General features: G+C 35.4%; 3 protein-coding genes across 3 annotated transcripts; 1 reads left to right on the forward strand and 2 right to left on the reverse strand.

Annotated features, from left to right (window-relative positions):
- Positions 1–1,439: 1,439 nt before the first annotated feature.
- LOC125220951 (F-box protein At3g07870-like) lies at positions 1,440–2,603 on the reverse strand. The gene has a single exon (XM_048123078.1). It carries the CDS (start codon positions 2,601–2,603, stop codon positions 1,440–1,442), a length of 1,164 nt encoding a protein of 387 aa, XP_047979035.1.
- An 872-nt stretch (positions 2,604–3,475) lies between these two features.
- On the reverse strand, positions 3,476–4,297 carry LOC125220952 (F-box protein CPR1-like). Its single transcript, XM_048123080.1, has one exon. The coding sequence runs from the start codon at positions 4,295–4,297 to the stop codon at positions 3,476–3,478; it is 822 nt and encodes a 273-aa protein (XP_047979037.1).
- An 11,577-nt stretch (positions 4,298–15,874) lies between these two features.
- Positions 15,875–16,381, forward strand: LOC125220953 (secreted RxLR effector protein 161-like). The gene has a single exon (XM_048123081.1). It carries the CDS (start codon positions 15,875–15,877, stop codon positions 16,379–16,381), a length of 507 nt encoding a protein of 168 aa, XP_047979038.1.
- The last annotated feature ends 7,087 nt before the right edge of the window (positions 16,382–23,468 follow it).

Below are 23,468 nucleotides of genomic sequence, written 5' to 3' on the forward strand. Positions count from 1 at the left end.
ATATTATATACATTGATGCACAGATCAACGACTATGCTTTTTTGTATATTTTTAAACGTAGACAATATCATGTATGATTTGACAAATCATGTGTTGTTGTGCAGAGTAGGTGTGCAGGGTGTGCAGGTCTGGAGGTCATTAGACAAAATGTCTTTCAAGCCATTTAGGCATTTTCGTCCAAAAAATGGCTAAAAACACCTGGTTTGTGATTGTATATTTTGTTAGGCTTCTGTAGTGCTATTTTTTTTTGTTAGGATCACCAGTGCAGGGGCATGTTAGGGTGCCACCACCCCTTAAAATAACACCATACCACCATTTCTAGCCAATCATTTGTACACGTGGACGAATAATAAGTTGCCACGTGGCAAAAAAAAAAAAAAAAAAAAAAAAAGACGGGCAGCAATATGCTGGCCTTTAAACAACAATTTTTCTTGAACAGCACAATATCCAACACGTTAGACAGCAATCTATAGATTGCTGTCTAACGTGTTGGATATTGCTGTGTAGCGTTTATAATATTGCTGTATAAGCGTTGTCACGTTGTCATTTTAAGGGTGGTTGTCATTTTAACACAAACTATTTTTTTTTTGTTAGGATCACCAGTGCAACAACTGCAAAAGTTAGGGACATTTCATGCAGTTCCCTCTTGTAAAAATAATTAGAGAAATAAGTAGTCATTTAAATTACTAGTCTGCACTTTATACACATAAGAAGCATTAAATCAAAATTGTGGGCAGAAACTCAATTTAAAACATAATATACATATGATTCTTTAGTAATGAATTGCGAATTTACAATTTTTACTTAAAATATACTCTCATTGTGTCCAAAAAAATAGAAACTCTTTTTTTTTCCATCCCCTGAAAATAAAAAATTTCTTTTTTTTAAAGAGCTAAGACTCATTTTCCACTAATACACTTTTCTTTCTACTTGTCTCTTACTTTATCAATTTTGTATTAAAACTCGTGGCATTTCAAAAGTTCTTATTTTTAAAAAACAGAGGGAGTATTAGTTAGAATTTTTATTTCCAATAAAAATTAGTCTATTTCCATTAATAGAAAGAAACTTGATGATAATGTAACAGTGTGACATGATAAGGACAAACGAGAACAAGATACAATAAAAAAAAACTTTCCAACACGAATACAAAATTATAGAGAGCATCCGACGATTTAAATACAAAATTATAGAGAAATGAAAAAGTACAGAAGATTTTCCATTTTGAAAAATGTTTTATTTTTAATGTCACAATCCAAAAGGAAAAATAATTTAATTTTAATAGGACAAATGGAGTATAAGTATAAGACTAGAGCTAGGTGTAGCAGATAGTGCGTGTGCCGACACCATAAGGCGAACCCCGAAAGCCACTCAATAAAAAAGCCGTCTACACAAACACGACCAGATAGCAACAAAACACAAATGTAAAATAATATTATGATTTAAAAAGACATTACATTCTCGAATCTGAAACTCTTGAGTGAGAAAAGGCTAGGAGTGAAAATCATGGCAGAGGTAAAGTACTTGTAATATTCTTGATCCTCATCATTAAACATACCTACTTTTTGAGTGGTTCTTGTCTTGTTGGAGTAGTAGATGAGTTGTTGTTCGTCTATCAACATCAAAATGTCGCCATCTTTAAAAACTTTGATAGGCAAAACTGCCAACCCAACCCAATCCACATCAAAATCAATATCAAAATCAATAGTGCTAAACTTGTACTCTATGGTCCAAGATTCCTCAACACGGTATTCCTTCATCAACCAAATGACAATTTCATAGTCCCGTGTGTAACAAATACACAAGCATTCCCTAAACATAGTCAAATGGATTTTTAACTCTACAACTCCACCTGCAGGGAGAGATGAAGGGGCAGAGAAGATGCTAAAACATTCTGTTTCAACGTCAAAACCACAAATTCGAAAGATGGGTTTAACCAAATCATCTAATGTATAATGGATTATGCCATTACATTCAAGGTGTCCATCAAAATAGTATCTGTAGCCATCAAAATAGGTATTGTAACAAGAAGCTTCCCAGGTTTCAATAGGCCTCCATATTCCTGTTCCGAGGGTGTATACATGAAAAGAGTCGTAGTCGATTTCAAGGGTCTTACTGATACAAACCACCTTATACTGGCCACTTGTTTTGCTCACACAAAATTCAAAATTCAACACATTTTGGCATTCCTTAGGAGGACGGAGCACGATATATTCACGAGTGATCGGATTGCATATGTAAACAGGAATTTCAGGATCACCTACGTTTGAAGATAGTAAAAGCAATCCATTAGCAGCGATGCCTGACATTCCGCTGCTTCCTTGAGGGGTATTGAGATCCGGGAGCGGAATGTAGTGAAGATCGTGGCTCTCCAAATCGGCTTCTTCTTCGTCTTCGATTTCGAAAATCGTGCACCGAGTTGGGTCCGTCCCCACCGATTTTAAGAAAACTAGGGCGGGTGGGGATTTTAATTCGAAATCGTTGGAATTTAGCAAATTGAGCCATGATTTGCAAACGCTTTTGCTGATTGAAATGCTCCGGAGAGTGAGTCGTGAGAGGATATCGGTCGTAATTTCTGATGGTAAATTTAAGAAATCGCGCCCCATTGATTTAGACAGATTTGGGATGAAAAAGAAGCAGCAGCAACGACGCGTATATTTTGTTAATTGGGATTAGACCTAAGTTAGTTTAGGATTACGGAGTAAAATAGTAATAATGGTTATATTTGATCACTTTCAAATTTATGGAGTAGTTTTTGTTGCTATTTCTCCTTAAATAAAGTAAATTAATTACTAATAGATAAATTATCTAGAAAACATAAAAAATTCAATTATGAGATAAAAAAAAAAAGAATTAATTACTTAATAAATTATTCATCTAGAAAATTCAAAAAAGATAAATGTAAACTCGAACATGACAATCACTTCTAGTGTCAACTACGCTAAATAACGTATTTTAAACCTTGTGTACACAAAATATATACTAACAGTTCAAATGGTTGGGATTGGTTTCAAGGACACACGTACAATGCTAGCTAGACTCAATAGATAGTGCATATGGACCCCGAAGAAAACCACTCAATAAAGAAACCTTTTACACGAACATGACTAGACAGTGACAAAACACAAATGTAGACTAACATTAGGATTTAGAACGAGATTACATTCTAGAATTCGAAATTCTTGAGTGAGAATAGGCTAGGAGTGAAAATCATGGCAGAGGTAAAGTAATACTCCCTCCGTCATGGCTAAGATGACACATTTCTTAGCCGGCACGGGATTTTAGGAGTTGTTGGTTAAAGTGTTTAATTGGAGAGAGAATAGGTGGGTGTAAGTATTAAAATAGAGAGAGAAAGGAAGATGAATATTTTAATAGGAGTGAGAAAAAGTTGTTGGGTGTATTAGTTGGAGAGAGAAAATTTCCAAAATAGGAAATGTGTCATCTTATTGGGACAAACTAAAAAGGAAAACGTGTCATCTTAAGCGGGACGAAGGGAGTACCTTATATCTGCATCGGTAAACACACCTACTTTTTGAGTAGGTTCTGTCATGTTGAAGTAATAGATGAGCTGATGTTCGTTCACCAACATGAAAGCATCGCCATCTTTGAAAATTTTGATAGGACGAACAACCATGTTAACCCGAGCCACATTAAAAGCAAAATCCATAGTTTTCAACTTATACTCTATGGTCCAAGATTCATCTACTCGGTATTTCTTCATCAACCAGGTGGCGATTTCATAATCTTGTACATAGCAAATACATAAGCAGTCTCTTAAAATAGTCAACTGGACACTCAACTCCATAGGGAGAGATGGAGGAGCAGAGAAGATGGTAAAACGTTCTGTTTCAACATCAAAACCACAAATCTGAAAGTAGGGTTCAACCAAATCAATCACCATCCAATGGAGGTTGCCATTACATTCAGCGTGTCCATCGAAATAGAATCTGAAACCAGAGGCAACGCCGGTTTCAACGTCCCTCCATATTCCTGTACTGAGGGTGTATACTTGAAACGAGTCGGATTCAAGGGTCCGACAGATAGAGACCACCACCTTATATTGCCCACTTATTTTCCTGACACAAAATTCAAAACACGACACAAATTTGTACTCCATAGGACGACAGAGCACAATATATTCACGAGTGATCGGATTGCATATGTAAACAGGAATTTCAGGATCACCTACGTTTGAAGATAGTAAAAGCAATCCATTAGCAGCGATGCCTGACATTCCACTGCTTCCTTGAGGGGTATCGAAATCTGTGAGCGGAATGTAGTGAAGATCATGGCTCTCCATATAGGCTTCTTCTTCATCTTCGATTTCGGAAATCGTGCAGCGAGTTGGGATCGTCCCCACCGACTTCAAGAAAACTAGGGCAGGTGGGGATTTTAATTCGAAATCGTTGGAATTGAGCAAATTGAGCCATGATTTGCAAACGCATTAACTTATTAAAATGCTTCGGATAGGGAGTCGTGCGAGGATGTCGGTCGTAATATCTAATGGTAAATTTGTAGAGAAATCACGCCGCCCCATTAATGTAGACAGGTTTTAGATGAATCACTGCTCCAACAAACACACACAAGATAATGGTTAAATTTGGTCTAACGTATATATAGTTATATTTTGTTAGGTGTGTGATCAAATATACAGTAATAACTAATAACTCTCAATTTTGTGTATAAAAATTATCAACACAAAGACATAATTATATCAATACAACATGTAAATTTAAATATCAGTACAAAGACATAAATTTATCAAAACAAAAATATTGACAAATTTATGTCTTTGTATTGATATTTTTAAATACAAAATTGATATTAGTTATTAATTATTATTTTAAATTAATTAGTATTTGATCGCACTTCTATACTATTTTGTTATATGCAACTACTGGTCTACTAAAATTTGAAAATTGGATTTTGAAATAACAGAATACTAACTATTGAGCTATATGTGCCTACAGACATATATTAAGTTATATAACCACTAAAAATCTTTGAATAAGATAAGAGGAGACATGAATTTATATCTGGACTCTTAAATGTGTACATTTAATAAGGATGTGTGATTTTAACTGTATCGAAAATTTATCCAAAATTGTTTTTACTCCCTCTGTCCCACAATAATAGTCCTATTTTACCATTTCAGTTCGTCCCACAATAAAAATTATATTTTACCATTTCAGTCTGTCCCATAATAAGAGTCCTATTTACTTTTATCATAAATTTTCCGACTTCTAACAACACCACTAATTAACCGCAAAACCATGGTTTTCGATTGAAATTTTCCGACTTCTAACAACACCACTAATTAACCGACAATTTTGTAAGTTGAACTTAAACCCATTTCATTTTATTTTCTTTTCATTGTAAAATAGTAGTGCCTCCATCTCATGTAAGATGTCATATTTTCGGGACGAATGAAATTTTAGTAGGTTTTATTTTATATTTTAAGTTAAGAGAGAAATTATAATTTTTATATTAATGTGAGATGTATAACTTTTTTCTAAAAATAGAACCATAACATCTTTAACTAGACAAACTAAAAAGGAAAGTGAAACATCTTTTATGCGGTGGATGTACTACAACATATTACTCCCTCCGTCCCACTCTAAGTGGAACATCTATAGTTCGGCATGATATTTTATGTAGTGTTGTTTTGTGAGTAAAATATAGAGAATAAAGTAAGAAAGAGAAAAAGTAATGAGAGTGGTGTTTCTATATTTAAAAATGTATCATTTAGAGTGGCACATCCCAAACAGGAAAATGTGTTACTTAGAATGGTGGGACAGAGGAGTATTATGTACTCCCTCTGTCCCACAATAAGAGTCCTGTTTTACCATTTCAGTTCGTCCCACAATAAAAGTCATATTTTACCATTTCAGTCCGTCCCACAATAAGAGTCATATTTTACTTTTATCATAAATGGTAAATAGGCCCTACATTCCACCAACTTATTTAACTCATTTATTCTAAAACTAATATATATAAGTGAGAATCATATTCCACTAACTTATTCAATCCACTTTTCTTTACATTTCTTAAAATTCGCGTCATAATCAAATAGGACTCCTAATGTGGAACGGGGAGAGTAATAAATTTGAAACACTTATAAATTATAAATTGTACTCCCTTCGTCTCACTCAAGATGTTCACATTCTTTAGTGACACGAGATTTTAAGAACAGTTGTTAGTTGGAGTAAGTAGAGAGAAAAATGTAGTTAGGAGAGAGAGATTTATTTCAAAATATAGAAAGTGGACATCTTGAGTGAGATAAATTAAAAATGAATGAAGGACATCTAGAGTGGAATGGAGGGAGGGAGTTCGTGACTTTTTGTAGTTTATTTAATCTATGTGAGTTGGATTAGATACTTAGAACTAAAGTGTTTATTTATCTTGTACTTAAAATCGTAAACATTCTTATTAACAAACTGCATATCTTCGGTCGCTCGAGCACATAATCATTTCATGAACACCGACCACCGTAGATAGATCTTATCTACCAAGTAGTATCTCATATTTTATCTCCAGTCGTACTCTATTAGTGCAAATTTCATTGAAAAATGTTGATTGATTCAAGACGTTGATATCATCATTCAACCCACTCGCGCAAAAGTAAGCGTATAGGATTCATAAACATTGGCCAACAACAACTTTGAGAATCAACATCCAATGCGTGCACTTTTATCCACTAATGTAAGCACATCTCCATGCTAGAAGACAATTCTTCCAACGCTCTCAATGCATACAATCTATGTGATTAAGCTTACCAAGGAAGTCATGTACCCTTTCATTCATATTCATCAAGAATTGACTGCGTGCATGGTTGATTTTCAATATCAGCTGAATAACGACATCATCATAATTGGAATTGTCATTTTATTTGGAAATCCATTAAATTTTCGATATAGAATTTTGTAAATTTAGTAATGAAGATAAATTATATTACTTGGTGTTGTATTCTTAGAGGAAAAAAAATTAAAAATTATAAAGAATGAAATTATAAATTAAAAAGGCTTGTGGACGTTTAGCATCCCACATCACAACTGCATCTAGGTTGGGCCACACCTCAAGCTCAGTCTCGCACCCGACCTAGTCCCCTTCGTTTCCTCCACCAACGCGGGGTACCGTACCACACTACAAAAATCTAGTGATATGGTAACAAATTGTAGTGTGATCCGAGGATGTTCTAACGGTTTTGTGTAGTTTACATTTTGGTCCAAAATCCACAATTTTCCCAACATTTAGATTTTATTGTCTCACGTTATGAGTTTTTGCATGGTCTAGTGGTTAGTTTCAGGATTGAATTTGAAGTTGCTATTGTTTAGTCACATTGGGCCTTGGTATTTCCATATGTGGCTGTTCGATTGGAAGATTATATCTCAAAATTAAATATGTAGTGTGTTTGGTTTATGAGATTGAATCTTACAACTCAATCATAAATGAATAATCATGTGATAATTATTCATAGCCAAATCCTTCCAAACTAAAATAATCTCACAACTCAATCATGGAATATATAATTTGGGTGCTATTTTATTAGTAAATCGAACAACACCTATGTGTGTTGAGTTTGAGCAATCGTGAGCCAAGAAGGGTAGACTTATTGGTGTTGGTATTGAGAAGAGAAGCGACAAACGGTTGTGCTGCTAATCCAATTGTCTTATCGAAGGAAAATGAAGGCATAAACACCGACATTAGCGACGATGGCAACTTTGGCGGCAGTCCAAAGTTGAGTGATGATATGAGTCATGTCTGAGAAAATTAGTGAAAGATAGGGCTGACAATTTTTGGCATTACACGATAACCACACACGAATCTGCATGAAATTAATGGGTTTGAGTCAAAGCTTATTGGGTTTGTATCCTTATTTCGACCAGTTAAGAACACGAAAATTTCATATCGTGTCGTGTCGTGTTCGTGTCGGGTTTGGGTTACCCGTTAAGAAATACTCCCCCCATCCCATAGAAATAGGTCATATTTTCTTTTTAGTCCGTCCCATAGAAATAATCCATATCCATATATGACAACATTTTTCTCATTCTCTTTTACTTTATCATTTATGAATTCTACGATCCACTACACAATTTCAACTAATTTTTCTTCATTCTTTCTTATTTTACTAATTACGCATTAAAGTCCGGGTCAATTCCAAATGGCCTATTTCTATGAGACGGATGGAGTAATATTATAATATTATTAGCTTTTAGTATTTTAAAAATATTTTTTTTGTTTGATCGTATCAGACTTTGTAATAGATTTAAGATCTTTAATTAGAATTTAATGATCAGATTGAAGACTTTTGTTAATTAAAAATAGTTGTTATCAAGTTCTAGCTGTGTTGTTATAGAGTCGTGTCATGTACGCGTTGTTATCGTGTCGTGTTAACCCAAGGTGGTTTATGTCGTTAGTGGGTTCATGCCATGTTCGGGTTTGAGGGTAGCAGGTTGGGTTCGTGTTCGGAGTTGGGGTTTTCTTAACATGTCATGTTCGTGTTTGTTCTTATTGGGTCGTTTCATTAATAGGTTGATCTGATAACGAATCAATACGCACGATTTGCAACACCTAAGATAATGATGGCAAGTTTGAGAGAAGGAAGAGATAGACAAATTGAAAACAGAGAAATTAAATTTAAAGCTAAAATTGGAAGATTAATCAGTTCACAATTTTATTTTATGTCAAAAACACACCGCCTAATTTTTTCAGTTTTGATTCGGTAATGTATTCAACGATGCTGAACTGAAAGATCAATCGCCTATATATTCCATTATTCCTGTTAAAATAACTTCACTGACCCTTATTGCGAAAGGTTAAAATTTTAAGTGCATTCATTTTTACTCTTAAGGGTTAATATCCAAATATTTATTTTGTAAAAGTAATTATTGTCATTTTTTGTTTAAATTACTAGTTTGCACTTAGAGCACATGAATTAATTTAAAAAATTAATCCGACTTTAAGTATTTAATTGTGTATTGTAGATAAGATATTAATATACAAATAAGAGGCATTAAATCGGGCAGAAAGTCAATTTAATCAGAATATGCATATGATCGTTTAGTCATGAATTGCGAATTCAAAATTTTTACTTAAAAATATAAATTAAGATTTTTTTTCTTATTATAAATATAAGTCGTTTCTATAAATAGAGAGAAACTCCAAGTTACATACAACATTGCGACATGATCATAAGGATAAATTAGAATAGATATAATAAAAATCTTTCAACTAGAACACAGTTACTGAGAGCATCAGCTAATATATACACAGATATATGTATAATACTAGCTAGGCCTAGCAAATAGTGTTGGGGAGGTGGTACACGAACACAACCAGATAACAACAAAATACAAATGTGGACTAACATTAGTTAGAAAGAGATCACATTCTCGAATATGAAACTCTTGAGTGAGAAAAGGCTAGGAGTGAAAATCATGGCAAAGGTAAAGTAATACCATGCACTTGTTAAAATTAGTGCTAAACTTTAGGCAGTGGCGGACGCAGAAATTGTTTTTGGCAGAGGCTCCACAGTAAACTTCATTCATTCAGATTTAAAGTCTCCCTCATGAGTGGAAAAAGTACGTGGAGCATGTGTCTTACTTTTACATATAGAGTTTATAATAAAATAATGCTTTAGTAAATAGACGGGTTCACTTATCCAAAAAAAAAGTGAATCAGGCTATAAGTTGGTGACGTATTAAAATGACAAAATGTGATATTATTTCACCAACGGAGTGAGTATTTTGTTTAAATAATAGTTGCACTGAACCTACAAGATAAAAATCAATTTTAATAAATCACTAATCTTATACTCCTTCCGTTCTACTTTAGGTGGAACACTTTTTGTTTGGTATAAGATTTTATATAGTTATTCTACATAAATTGTGTAGAGAAAAAATAAAATAGAAATAATGATAGTTACATTTTAATAATGCGTCAACTAGAATGTGATGATAAATTTAAACCACCAACTCTAATTTTTATTGTGAAATTTTTTGTAATAAAATAATAAAAAGAAATGTTAAAAACCATTTTTTTATAATAAAATTGAAAAGAAAAATATACAATTGAACCGTCAAAAAATTGTTATGTTAAAATAATGAAGAAATGGCTTTTTAAGCACATTTCCAATTTATTAAACTATATAAATTAAAATACTAATAGTAATTTCTAAACATAAATATTGTCACATTAAAAAAAAATACTACATGGAGTATAAATTTAAAATATACTGTGCCTATTTAACTTAATGTGTGACGTCACATTTTAAAGTACTAATATTTTAATCATTTATGTACCTGCAACTATTTTTAATAATAATAATATTATATTGTTACATAACTTTTTAGTCGTCTTTCTTCCCGAGAGTTACGGCAACCATTTTTATCTTCTGCAACTTCCAATTTTCCAATTTTTTCAGCCCCTTCTTGTCATTAAGATTTGGCAATTTACTCTTCTGTGGTAGAATCTTAGGAAGGGCTATTGATAAGTTTTTATTTTTTTCAAAAATTTTAGAAGAAGAAAAACATTTAAAAAAAAAACTTTTGGGGAAGGCTTAAGCCCCTCACCACTCCTTACTGTGTCCGCCACTGACTTTAGGAACTAACAGATATTTTTAGCGGCTGTTTTTAATTAGTTTGTTCTGTTATTTTCTATTCTAGAATTTAGGAGTCACTCGTAGAGTGATTTAGTAGTCAATTTAATTCTATTATTCTGTTTTGTTAGTGGCAAATAGTGCTAGAGAGTTTTTAGGAATTTGTTGAGCAGCTTGCCTATAAATAAGTTGTATCTGGAAGTATTTTAATACACACTGATTTTCTGCCATCGTATAGCTTTCTTTTTTGCTTTCCTTTTATTTGTTTTATGGTACCAGAGTCGAGTTGTACTCTTGGGAAAACTCTTGTCGTCAATACGATGGAAGCCTCAAATGGTGGAAATAATCAGTTTGGGATGGAGAAACTTGTAGGCCATAACAACTACAAGTTCTGGAGGATATGTATGGAGGCATATCTTCAAGGTCGGGATCTATGGGAGCTGATTGTAAGAATATTATATTCTTATATGACCTATGTATCTATTGGTTTAAATTAAAGTTCAAGTTTATAATATTAAAAGTTAAGAGGGATTCTAATATTAAAGACGACACCGTGATGGATCGGTTTCGAATAAAGAATTAGAATCGGGTGTATTGATAACCCCCCTCTCTTACCTCTAATTATAATGTTATAATATAATATATATAGTATATATTATATTATACAAAAAGTATTATATATATGATGTATGTGTGTAGCCGAGCATGTACTAAAGTAACAATTAATTATGGTAGTTACTTAGTATATAAAATAATATTATTAAATGTGCATATATTTGAATATGCATGTGTGTGAAATGAGGGATTGAGTTAGAATCAGTTTCTTTAGAAACTAATTAACTACCTTCCCAACCGACATGTCTATCACGTTTATGTGTCTCTTCATTGAAGAGTCACTTCTTGCCTATATAAAGAGATGGTATGTGCATTATTTACACACACCAACAAATGCTTACAGTATTTAGTCGGCATTTATACACACATATATAGTTATACACACACACACACACACACACACACACACACACATATATATATATATATATATATATATAGAAAAGTGCTCTTGATTATTTATCCATTAAAGGAATCAAATAGAAGGCTTGAGGTCAAGGAGAGGAGAATCATCAAAGATGGATTCAACATCTTCTTCAACACAAGAAAAGCATGGATGGAGATTAGTGATCTATCTCCACTTTATAGTTTAAATGTTGTGGTTGAATTAATTCAAATCTAGAGTTAGATTTCATTATAGAAATCATTAAAGTTGAAATATGGCTTACAGTTGGTATCAGAGCCAATCTAGATTTGGTTAATTCACCATTTATGTGATTTCAAAATCTAAATTTGAATGGTCTTGAATTTTTCAATTTTGATTAATATGCTTCCGCTTATGTGTTGGGTAATTGTTTTATGAAATATTAAAATAATATTAGGATATTATACCCATTAAAGATTTCAATATTTAAATAATATATAACTTGTTTATCACCAAAGTGGTCTTGTTATATTACATTTATTTATTGAAAATAATAAATGTTAGTTAATTGATCATGATTAAAGAGATGTTATAAATGACATAAAAGTTTGATTGATCAATTAAATTATTATCTATATGCTTGGAGATCACCCAAAGGTAGATCATTGTATATATTTAATAATACGAAAGGGATTAATCATGTCTACTATGTGTCTTATGTAGTATGTATACCCAAAAGCAACATGCTTATTTGATATATGTATGATTTGATTAATTGTTAAAGTACTATGATTTTAGCATCGTTGAAAGTATGTGTATTTAAGTATTGCCCAAAGGTTACTTGAATTCATGTTATTTAAGGTATTACTGTTTATGAATCTGTATTAAGGACTCAAGCACTAATAGATAAGCATGTATAAATGTTGCAGCCTCAGCGAATTTGTATGCATATGCGAACTCTGTCATTAAATTTAATGGGCAAAACTATGGTGAGTGGTCTGAACAGATCCGGTTTTCACTGGGTGTAATGGCGTTGGACCATGCCATACTAACAGAAGATGAACCCTCAGCCATAACGGACGAGAGCTCCGAAACTGAAAAGTCTCAACATGAGACTTGGGAGCGATCTAACCGGTTGAGCTTGAATCTTATGAGGATGATGATGGCAGAAAATTTTAAGCCATCAATGCCCAAGACAGAAAGTGCAAGGGAATTCATTGAGAAAATTAAGGAGTGTTCACAATCTGAATTGGCTGATAAGTCAATTGTAGGAAGCTTAATGAGTGAACTTACTACAAAGAAGTTTGACTGGTCACAACCAATTCATGATCATGTGACAAACATGTCTAACTTGGTGGCAAAGCTAACGACCTTGGGAATGGAGGTTCATGAGCAATTTGTGGTCCAATTTATCATGAACTCCCTACCTATTGAATTTAGCCAGTTCCAGGTGAATTATAACACCATCAAAGATAAATGGGACATTAAGGAATTAAAGGCTATGTTGGTTCAAGAGGAAGGGAGATTAAAGAAGATGAATGGTCAAGTTGCGAATCTCATAGGTCATGCAGGTGCTAGCACCAGTAAAGGAAAATCAAGTAAGAAGGACAAAAAGAAGGATAAATCTTTTCTGAAAGGTCCGGAGAAGAAAATCCAAAAGGAAAGGAAGTGTTTCTTTTGCAGGGAAACGAGACACTTCAAGAAAGATTGTCCAAAAAGGAAGGCCTGGTTTGATAAGAAAGGTAAACATAATAGTTTTGTTTGCTTTGAATTGAATCTTATTGAAGTGCCTAACAATACTTGGTGGTTAGATTATGGTGCTACAACTCATGTGTCTCATATTAAACAGGGATTCAGTTCGATCCAACCTATAAAAGGGGTTGAACAATATTTGTTCATGGGAAATAGGATGAAAGCACTGATTGAAGGCATTAGGACCTACATATTGATCTTGGACACAAGATGTCATGTAGATCTTATAGATTGTCTTTATGTACCTGAATGTGCTAGAAATCTTGTTTCTGTAAGTAGATTGGATGATTTAGGTTTTAAAGTTAAGATTGTAAATGGTGTATTCTCTTTGTACCGAAACGATTACTTTTATGGTAGTGGTACTTTGTATGATTCACTTTATAGATTCAATCTTGATGCAAAGTTTCGTGAATCCTTATTTAATGTTGAAAGTCGAGGCATTAAGCGTAACGCGTCAAGTGAAAGTTCGGCTTACTCGTGGCATCAAAGATTAGGTCATATTTCTAAAGAAAGGATTATGAGGTTGGTAAAGAATGAAATTCTTCCTCAATTGGATTTTAGTGACCTAAATATGTGTGTAGATTGCATTAAAGGAAAGCAAACTAAACACATTGTAAAGAAATCAGCCACGAGAAGCACTCAACTTCTTGAGTTAATACATACTGATATATGTGGTCCTTTTGATGCTCCTTCGTGGGATGGTCGAAAATACTTTATCACATTTATTGACGATTACTCACGTTATAGTTACATATATCTACTGCATGAAAAATCTGAGTCAGTGAATGTGCTGAAAATATTCATTGATGAGGTGGAAAGACAGTTAGATAGAAAAGTTAAAATTGTGAGATCGGATAGAGGTGGTGAGTTCTATGGAAAGTATAATGAGACTGGACAATGTCCGGGCCCATTTGCAAAGTTACTCAAAAGTAGAGGCATTTGTGCACAGTATACAATGCCCGGTACTCCGCAACAGAATGGTGTAGCGGAGATGCGGAATCGTACATTAATGGAAATGGTTAGAAGTATGTTAAGTGGTTGTACTTTACCCTTTTATTGTGGATTTATGCTTTAAAGACTGCAACATATATGCTTAACCGGGTTCCTAGTAAGGCAGTTCCTAAGACCCCTTTTGAACTATGGACGAGAAGGAAACCTAGCTTAAGGCATGTTCGCATTTGGGGTTGCCCAGCAGAAGTAATGTTGTATAATCCACATGAAAAGAAACTTGATTCAAGGACCGTCAGTGGATTTTTCATTGGCTATCCGGATAAATCAAAGGGGTATACTTTTTATTGTCCTAACCTTAGTACGAGAATAGTTGAGACGGGAAATGCTAGGTTCATTGAAAATGGGGAAATTAGTGGGAGTGGTGAACCTAAAAAGGTGGATATTCAAGAAATCCACGATAAGGTTCATCCACATATTGTTGCACCAAATATTGTTGTTCTTATTGTCTTACAATCAAATGACACAATAGAACAACATGATAATGTGCAAAACTCACTAACCGAAAATGAAGTAATTGAACCTGTCACAATTCAAGAAGAGAATAATGAACCACAATAAACTTTGAGGCGATCGGTAAGGGAAATAAGATCTGCCATTTCAAATGACTATGTGGTTTACACTGTTGAAAGTGAATGTGACTTAAGCCTTGATGAAGATCCGATCTCATTCCGACAAGCCATGGAAAGTGAAGATTCTGAAAAGTGGTTGATTGCCGCAAAAGATGAAATAAAATCTATGGGTGATAACAAAGTTTGGGACTTAGTAGAATTGCCTAAAGGTTTTAAAACCATTGGTTCTAAATGGATTTTTAAAACAAAACGTGATTCGAAAGGTAACATCGAAAGATACAAGGCTCGCCTTGTTGCAAAAGGCTTCACCCAAAAGGATGGCGTTGACTATAAAGAAACCTTATCTCCAATTTCAAAGAAGGATTCTTTAAGAATTGTTTTGGCTTTGGTGGCTCATTATGATCTCGAGCTACACCAAATGGATGTAAAAACGGCCTTTCTAAATGGAGAACTTGAAGAGGAAGTTTATATGAACCAACCCGAAGGATTCTTGGCAACATGACAAGAACACTTAGTATGTAAGCTGAGGAAGTCAATATATGGACTAAAACAAGCTTCTAGACAATGGTATATAAAGTTTAATGATATCATTGTATCACATGGTTTTGTAGAGATCATTGTTGATCGATGTATCTATGTAAAAATCAGTGGGAGTAAGTTTATAATTTTAGTCTTATATGTTGATGATATTTTGCTTGCTGCAAATGACATGGGTATGTTACATGATGTGAAGAAATATCTCTCTAAGAACTTTGAAATGAAAGATATGTGAGATGCATCTTATGTGATCGGAATAGAAATATTTCGAGATAGGTCACAAGGATTATTAAGTTTATCTCAGAAAGTATATATCAATAAGATTTTAGAGAGATATAGAATGGAAAAATTTTCTGTAGGATTGCTCCAATTCAGAAGGGAGACAAGTTTAGTAAAATGCAATGTCCTAAAAATGAATTGGAGCGTAAGGAAATGGAAAGAATTCCATATGCATCAGTGGTTGGGAGTTTGAACTATGTTCAAACATGTACGCGACCAGATATCACCTTTGCGGTTGGTATGTTGGATCGATATCAAAGTAATCTCGGAATGGATCACTGGAAGGCTGCAAAGAAAGTCCTCAAGTACTTGCAAGGCACCAAAGAGCACATGCTTACGTATAGAAGATCCGATAATCTAGAGGTCATTGGATATTCAGATTCAGACTATGCCGGATGCGTTGATAGTAGAAAATCTACGTTTAGCTATTTGTTCCTTTTAGCCGAGGGAGCAGTATCATGGAAAAGTGGAAAGCAGTCTGTCATTGCTACTTCCACTATGGAAGCCGAATTTGTGGCATGCTTTGAGGCCACTGTTCACGGATTGTGGTTGCGCAACTTTATTTCAGGGCTTAGAATTGTCGGCTCTATAGCTAGGCCGCTGAAAATTTATTGTGATAATTCCGCAACTGTCTTCTTTTCAAAGAATGATAAGTACTAGAAAGGGGCTAAGCACATGGAGTTAAAATACTTATCTGTTAAAGAAGTGCAGAAACAAAGAGTGTTCTTTGAGCATATTAGGACGGATATGATGGTAGCGGATCCGTTAACTAAAGGACTACCCAAAATGTTTATTGGCCATGTAGAGCGTATGGGTATTATAGATAAAGCCTTGCTATTTTAGTTGTATTATGCTTATAAAGTGTAAGACACTTTGAATTCAATAAAAGTTATGTTTCTGTTTATTGAATATGTTATCATTATAGTTTGTATACAATTATGGTTATTGGATAACATATGATAAATTGAGAATAAAAGTTCATCTCAATGAAATGACAATGTAAAGTTGGAATTGATTTGTGATACATGGAAGGAATCATGTCGCTTAATGATGTGTGACCGCCATGATTCGATCAATTCTAATTTTGTCATGGTATTTAAGGATATTTTGAACTTGAAATAAAAGTGCGCAATATGGTTATTAAACCATCAAGACGATACAAAGGTCAAGTGGGAGAATGTAAGAATATTTATATTCTTATATGACCTATGTATCTATTGGTTTAAATTAAAGTTCTAGTTTATAATATTAAAAGTTAAAAGGGATTCGAATATTAAAGACGACACCGTGATGGATCGGTTTCGGATAAAGAATTAGAATCGGGTGTATTGATAACCCTCCTCTCTTACCTCTAATTATAATGCTATAATATAATATATATAGTATATATTATATTATACGAAATGTATTATATATATGATGTATGTGTGTAGCCGAGCATGTACTAAAGTAACAATTAATTATGGTAGTTACTTAGTACATAAAATAATATTATTAAATATGCATGTATTTGAATATGCACGTGTGTGACGTGGGGGATTGAGTTAGAATCAGTTTCTTTAGAAACTAATTAACTACCTTCCCAACCGACATGTGTATTGCATTAACGAATGCAATAGTGTTTTAAATTGTAAAGTCACGTCTATGTGTCTCTTCATGAAGAGTCACTTCTTGCCTATATAAAGAGATGGTATGTGCATTATTTACACACACCAACAAATGCTTACAGTATTCAGTCGGCATTTATACACACACACACATATATATATATATAGAAAAGTGCTCTTGATTATTTATCCATTAAAGGAATCAAATAGAAGGCTTAAGGTCAAGGAGAGGAGAATCATCAAAGGTGGATTCAACATCTTCTTCAACACAAGAAAAGCATGGATGGAGGTTAGTGATCTATCTCCACTTTATAGTTTAAATGTTGTGGTTGAATTAATTCAAATCTAGACTTAGATTTCATTATAGAAATCATTAAAGTTGAAATATGGCTTACACTGATCGCCGGTGCTGAAACGGAGGTTCCCAGAGATGTCCCTGTAAATGCCGAATCACGAAGAAAGTGGAAGATCAAGTGCGGTAAAGTGCTCTTTGCGTTGAGGACATCAATCAACAAGGAGTTCATTGATCATGTTCGTGATGTGAGCTCTCCAAAAGAAGTTTGGCAAACACTTGAAAGTGTTTGTACCAAATAAAACACCGCAAGGCTGCAACTTTTGGAGAATGAGTTAGCAATGTTAACTCAAGGAGGTATGTTAGTTTCCGAATATTTTTTACGGATTAAAAGCAGTTGTGCTGAAATATCAGAGATAGACACGAACGAAAAGATCAGCGAAGCACGTCTGCGTCGCTATCTTATTCGTGGTCTGAGGAAGGAGTATGGGCCCTTCGTCACCTCGATACAAGGGTGGGCAAATCAGCCTTCAGTAGAGGAGCTAGAGAATCTTCTTTGCAATCAAGAAGCCTTGGCGAAACAAATGGCGAAGAGTCTTGATTCTGATGCTGTTCTCTTCTCAAAGGGGAAATCAAACAAGAAGAATGCGTGGACTTCGAACAAGGGTAAGGATGAAGACACGAGTGCAGGCAAAGGCAAAAATTCTCCAAGTAAGAAGCCTATCACGTGTTTCAGGTGCGGAAAGACTGGGCGCACATTAAGAAGAATTGTCGTGTTAAGCTTGCTAAAGCCAACATTACCAGCACAAATGATGGAGATGATAAAATTGAATGGGATCAGTGCTTCACCATTGAAGCAATCAAAGAAAAGGAAGGTGATGCCCATGTCAACTACATCAACGACAAGGAGAAATGGATCGTCGACTCTGGTTGCTCTCATCATGCAACCGGAAATGACACTTTGTTCTCGGAGATGCGTGATCACCATGGAGAGAGAGTTGGTGTCACTGCAGACAACTCAACTCATCCAGTAGCCAAAGAAGGTGATGTGACCATTGACGTTGTCGGAAATCCATCAGCCAAAAGTGTCAAGCTGCATGATGTTTACCACGTTCCAGGTTTGAAACGAAATCTAGCTTCGGTCACTCAAATTACAGAATCTGGAAAATATGTCTTGTTTGGTCCTAATGATGTGAAGGTGCTTGATAATGTGAAGAATATTTCTGCTGATGTAACATATATTGGAGAGAAGAAGGGTTCTTTGTTTGTTATGTCAGCAGGTGAAGCCTATGTCAAGAAAACAAGCCAAACCGACAATGCAACGATCTGGCATGCTCGGTTAGGCCATGTAGGCTATCAGCTATTGCAGCAAATGTCGTCTAAAAGGTTGGTCGTTGGCATGCCTACTCTGATGAATGTGCATGAAGATGTAAGAAAACTAGTACATGGAAGTAGGGATCGAATCCACAGAGATGAATGCGCAAGTAAACATGTTCAAAGACTCAGGAACTATTTTTTTATTTTTGGCTGCTGCCACACAATTTTTGGGGTTGCGCTTTAATTCCTAGACTTGGTAATTGAAATATTCTACTCTAACAGCTAGATCTAGGCAGAGACATAAAAGCATGCATATTAACCGAAATAGAGCGAGACAATTTCTAGATCAAACGAACAGTTTCCTAAATTAACCTAGACTTGGGAAAGAAACTAGACGTGGGGACCATTTTCTGAAAAGGTAGAGTACGATTGAAAAGCTGCAAAATAACTAACTAAAGGACTAACTAACAACGACATCATCTTCTCCAATATTTATCACGAAATAACCAGTTAAAACAGAGCAAGAACGTAGATCGAAGCAAAGTAAACGAAATTACACCGATAGAAATTAAGCCAGTTAAAACTGAAGCAGATCTACAACTACTAGACGAGGCAAAACGAGAATGCAGAACTTAAACAACTAAATGAAACGAGAACAAGCAGATCCAACCACGGGGCGCTTAATCCACTCCGGATCCAAGCCATCCATAACAACCAAACATCATTTCCACCTCCGATCCTCACAAGTCTACGTAGTTTCAACCGATCACAAACAAATTTCTTACAAAACAACTCCAAACTCAGATCATCCAACAATAATCAGCAAATCAAACCCAAAACAACACGATAAGATAAACGAAACAAAAGCAGTGATATCCATTGCAAAATACGAGGTATCCAACGATAGTAACAACATAAGGCCGAGCCTCGAACAGCGAGGACTCGGCGAGTACCAAAAGTAGACAGAAAAATAAAAGACAACTGTTTCTTCTCCTCCTTAGAGACGGTGTTGCACCACAAACTTCTGATGAAATGAGAACCATCCCCTCAGATTTCCCCCAAGTGTGTGAGTGTGTAGAGAAAAATTGGAAAACTAAGCTAGGAGCTGAAAGTTGATTCCTTCATGTTGATTGCGTGCTCCTTTTTATAATGGATAGAGCTTCTAGACTGTTCTTGTAATGCCCATTTTTCCCTTCGATTCGATGCTCTTTTGTCTAGCGCTCTTCCTTGTTCAGCTTATTTTTCCTGCCGGCTTCCTCCACCAGGCGATCTCTGTCTTCTTCCTGGGGTTGGCGATTTTCTCTACACACCTGGCTCAAAAAGGTTTGTTAGACCCGGGAAATCACAGAATTTATCCCTATTACCAATGCATGAAATTAGCCTTATCAAGATGTGATTTGCCAAGGCTGTCAATATGGTAAATCGCATAGACTCCCTTTTAAAAAGTCCTTGAATCGTAGATCTACGTTGTTCGAATTAGTTCACACAGATTTCATGGGGCCGACTAGAACACCAAGTTGCAGCAGTCATCGCTATGTTATGGTGTTGGTGGATGATCACTCAAGGTTCACTTGGGTGAAATTTTTTAAAGAAAAGAGTGAGGCTCTATCCAAGTTTATGGAGTTCAGAGATGCTGTTGAAAAGGAGTTTGGGAAGAAGATAAAGTGCCTCTGCAGTAACAATGGTGGAGAATATATGTCAAATGCTTTCTTCAAATATTGCGAAGACAATGGCATTCAACGGCAAATGACTTTTCCAGACACTCCTCAGTAGAACGGAGTGGCAGAAAGAAAGCTAGCTCATCTCACCTCAGTTTGTCTTTCATGGCTGCATGAAAAGAATCATCCTCGAGAACTTTGGGCGGAAGCTGTTAAATGTGCCTGTCATGTGACGAACAGGCTGCCTCCCTGGCCAGGTACTCAAAAATCACCTTTTGAGATTTTATATGGTGAAGTTCCAGATGTCAATTACTTTAGGGTCTTTGGTTCTATTTGCTACGCACATGTTCCTACGTCTAATAGAACCAAGCTTGACCCGAAAGCGAAGAAGTGCATATTTGTTGGATATGACTATTATAGAAAGGGCTGGAGGTGCATGGATCCGAAGACGATGAAGTATACTACGTCTAGAGATGTGGTATTTGATGAAGTATCATCTCTTTATGCTGCTCAAGAATTTGCTGCCCTTGATGGGGATCAAGATAGTTCGGAGCCACTATTTCCTGAAATAGATGTACAAGCTTCTAGCCGTGAAGGAGCTGAAAATGATTCACCAATTTCAGAACAGATTGTTGGTGCTTCTCCAGTTTCTAGACAGATTGCAAGTGCAGAGAATAATGATGTGGAGCAGATTTCGGGAAGGCCGAGAAGAGAGATACGACAACCAGATTATCTCAAACATTATGAGGTAGATATCAATCATTGTTCGGTTGTATCGTGTTTCTTTACAGGAGAGATGAATGTTGAAGATCCAATAAGCTATGAAGAAGCAAAGGGCAGTCCAAATTGGGAAAAAGCTATGCGAGAGGAGATCGAAGCCTTAGACAGAAACGAGACATGGGAGCTGGTGTGTAGGCCTGAAAACTGTCAAATCGTCTCGTGCAAATGGGTATTCCGCATAAAAAAGAAGTCTGATGGAACCATTGACAGGTTTAAAGCTCGTTTAGTTGCTCGCGGGTTTTCTCAAAGCTATGGAATCAACTATGAGGAGACTTTCAGTCCAGTAGCAAAAATGGTGACAGTAAGATCTATACTCTCTATTGTTGCGTTCAAAGGGTGGAAGTTGTGGCAACTCGATGTAAAGAATGCATTTCTTTACGGTGAGTTAGATCATCCGGTGTTTATGGATCAGCCCGAAGGCTTCGTCTCAACAAAGTTTCCAGCCTGCGTGTGTCGTTTGAAGAAGACTCTATATGGCTTGAAGCAAGCACCTCGAGCTTGGTATGGTAAAGTTGCTCAATACCTTCTCTTTTGTGGTTTAAGAGTATCTACCTCAGATTCCAGTTCGTTCGTCAAAATAGAACCACATGTGCATCTTCTAGTATTATTGTATGTTGATGATATGATAATAACGGGAGGAAATGAGTCAGAAATCGTTGAATTGATGGCTGATCTATCTGTTCGTTTTGAGATGAAAAATTTGGGAGAGGTTGAATGTTTCCTTGGCTTAGAAGTGGAGAGAGCAGATCAGGGATATTTTGTCTCTCAAAGAGGCTATGCAAGGAGTCTCTTGGAGCGCTTCGACATGGGGGAGTCGAAAGAAATGGCTACACCAATGGAATCAAATCTCAAGTTGAAGAAAGATGAAGGAAAGCCACTGAAAGATGCTAAGAAGTTTCGACAGCTTGTTGGGAGTCTGATTTACTTGACCATCACAAAGCCGGAGATCTCTTACTCTGTTGGTGTTGTTGCACAATTTATGCAAAATCCAAGGAGTTATCATTTAGATGTTGCGAAGAGAATTCTGCGCTATGTGAAAGGAACTATAAGCTACGGGCTACTATACAAGAATTGTGATAACTTCTTGTTGAGTGGATTTGTTGATGCAGATTGGGTTGGAGACTCAAATGATCGTCGGTCAACTACTGTTTTGATATTGGTTCAGCGGTTGTTTCATGGTGTTCGAAGAAACAAGATATTGTGGCCTTGTCAAGTAGTGAAGCAGAATATGTTGCAGCAACCATGGCTGCACAAGAATGTGTTTGGCTGAAGAGATTGATTGGAGATATGCTAAGTAATGTCGACTATCCTGTGCAGATCAAGTGCGACAATGAAAGTGCTATAAAGTTGGCTTCAAATCCAGTTTTTCATGCTCGTACGAAGCACATTGAAGTTCGACATCACTTTATTCGTGAGAAGGTTCTGAATCAAGAAGTCAAGCTAGAGGAGTCTGCACCAACGATCAAGTGGCTGATATTTTCACTAAGGCCTTGGCAAAGTCTAAATTCGAGCTTTTCCGTGCTGCCTTAGGTGTTGTTGAGCAGGAGTTTGCACTAAGGGGGAGTGTTAAAATTAGTGCTAAACTTTAGGAACTAACAAATATGTTTAGTGGCTGTTTTTAATTAGTTTGTTCTGTTATTTTCTATTCTAGAATTTAGGAGTCACTCGTAGAGTGATTTAGTAGTCAATTTAATTTTGTTATTCTGTTTTGTTAGTGGCAGATAGTGCTAGAGAGTTTTTAGGAATTTGTTGAGCAGCTTGCCTATAAATAAGTTGTATCTGGAAGTATTTTAATACACACTAATTTTCTGCCATCGTATAGCTTTCTTTTCTGCTTTCCTTTTATTTGTTTTAGCACTCGCATCACAAAACATACCTACTTGTTGAGTGGTTCTCGTCTTATTAGAGTAGTAGATGAGTTGATGTCCGTTCATTAACATTAAAATGCCGCCATCTCTGAAAACTTTGATAGGATATATAGACATATTAACCCACCAATCCACATCAAAATCAATGCTCAACTTGTATTCTATGGTCCAAGATTCCTCAATATGGTATTCTTTCATCAACCAGATGACAATTTCAGAGTAGTT

This window comes from Salvia hispanica, chromosome 4 (genome assembly GCF_023119035.1).
Source record: "Salvia hispanica cultivar TCC Black 2014 chromosome 4, UniMelb_Shisp_WGS_1.0, whole genome shotgun sequence".
NCBI classification, from domain to species: Eukaryota; Viridiplantae; Streptophyta; class Magnoliopsida; order Lamiales; family Lamiaceae; genus Salvia; species Salvia hispanica.

What these genes read in the sequence shown, in the direction of transcription:
- LOC125220951 (XM_048123078.1), bottom strand. Translation starts at nt 2,603, where the DNA reads ATGGGGCGCGATTTCTTAAATTTACCATCAGAAATTACGACCGATATC.
- LOC125220952 (XM_048123080.1), bottom strand. Translation starts at nt 4,297, where the DNA reads ATGGAGAGCCATGATCTTCACTACATTCCGCTCACAGATTTCGATACC.
- LOC125220953 (XM_048123081.1), top strand. Translation starts at nt 15,875, where the DNA reads ATGGAAAGAATTCCATATGCATCAGTGGTTGGGAGTTTGAACTATGTT.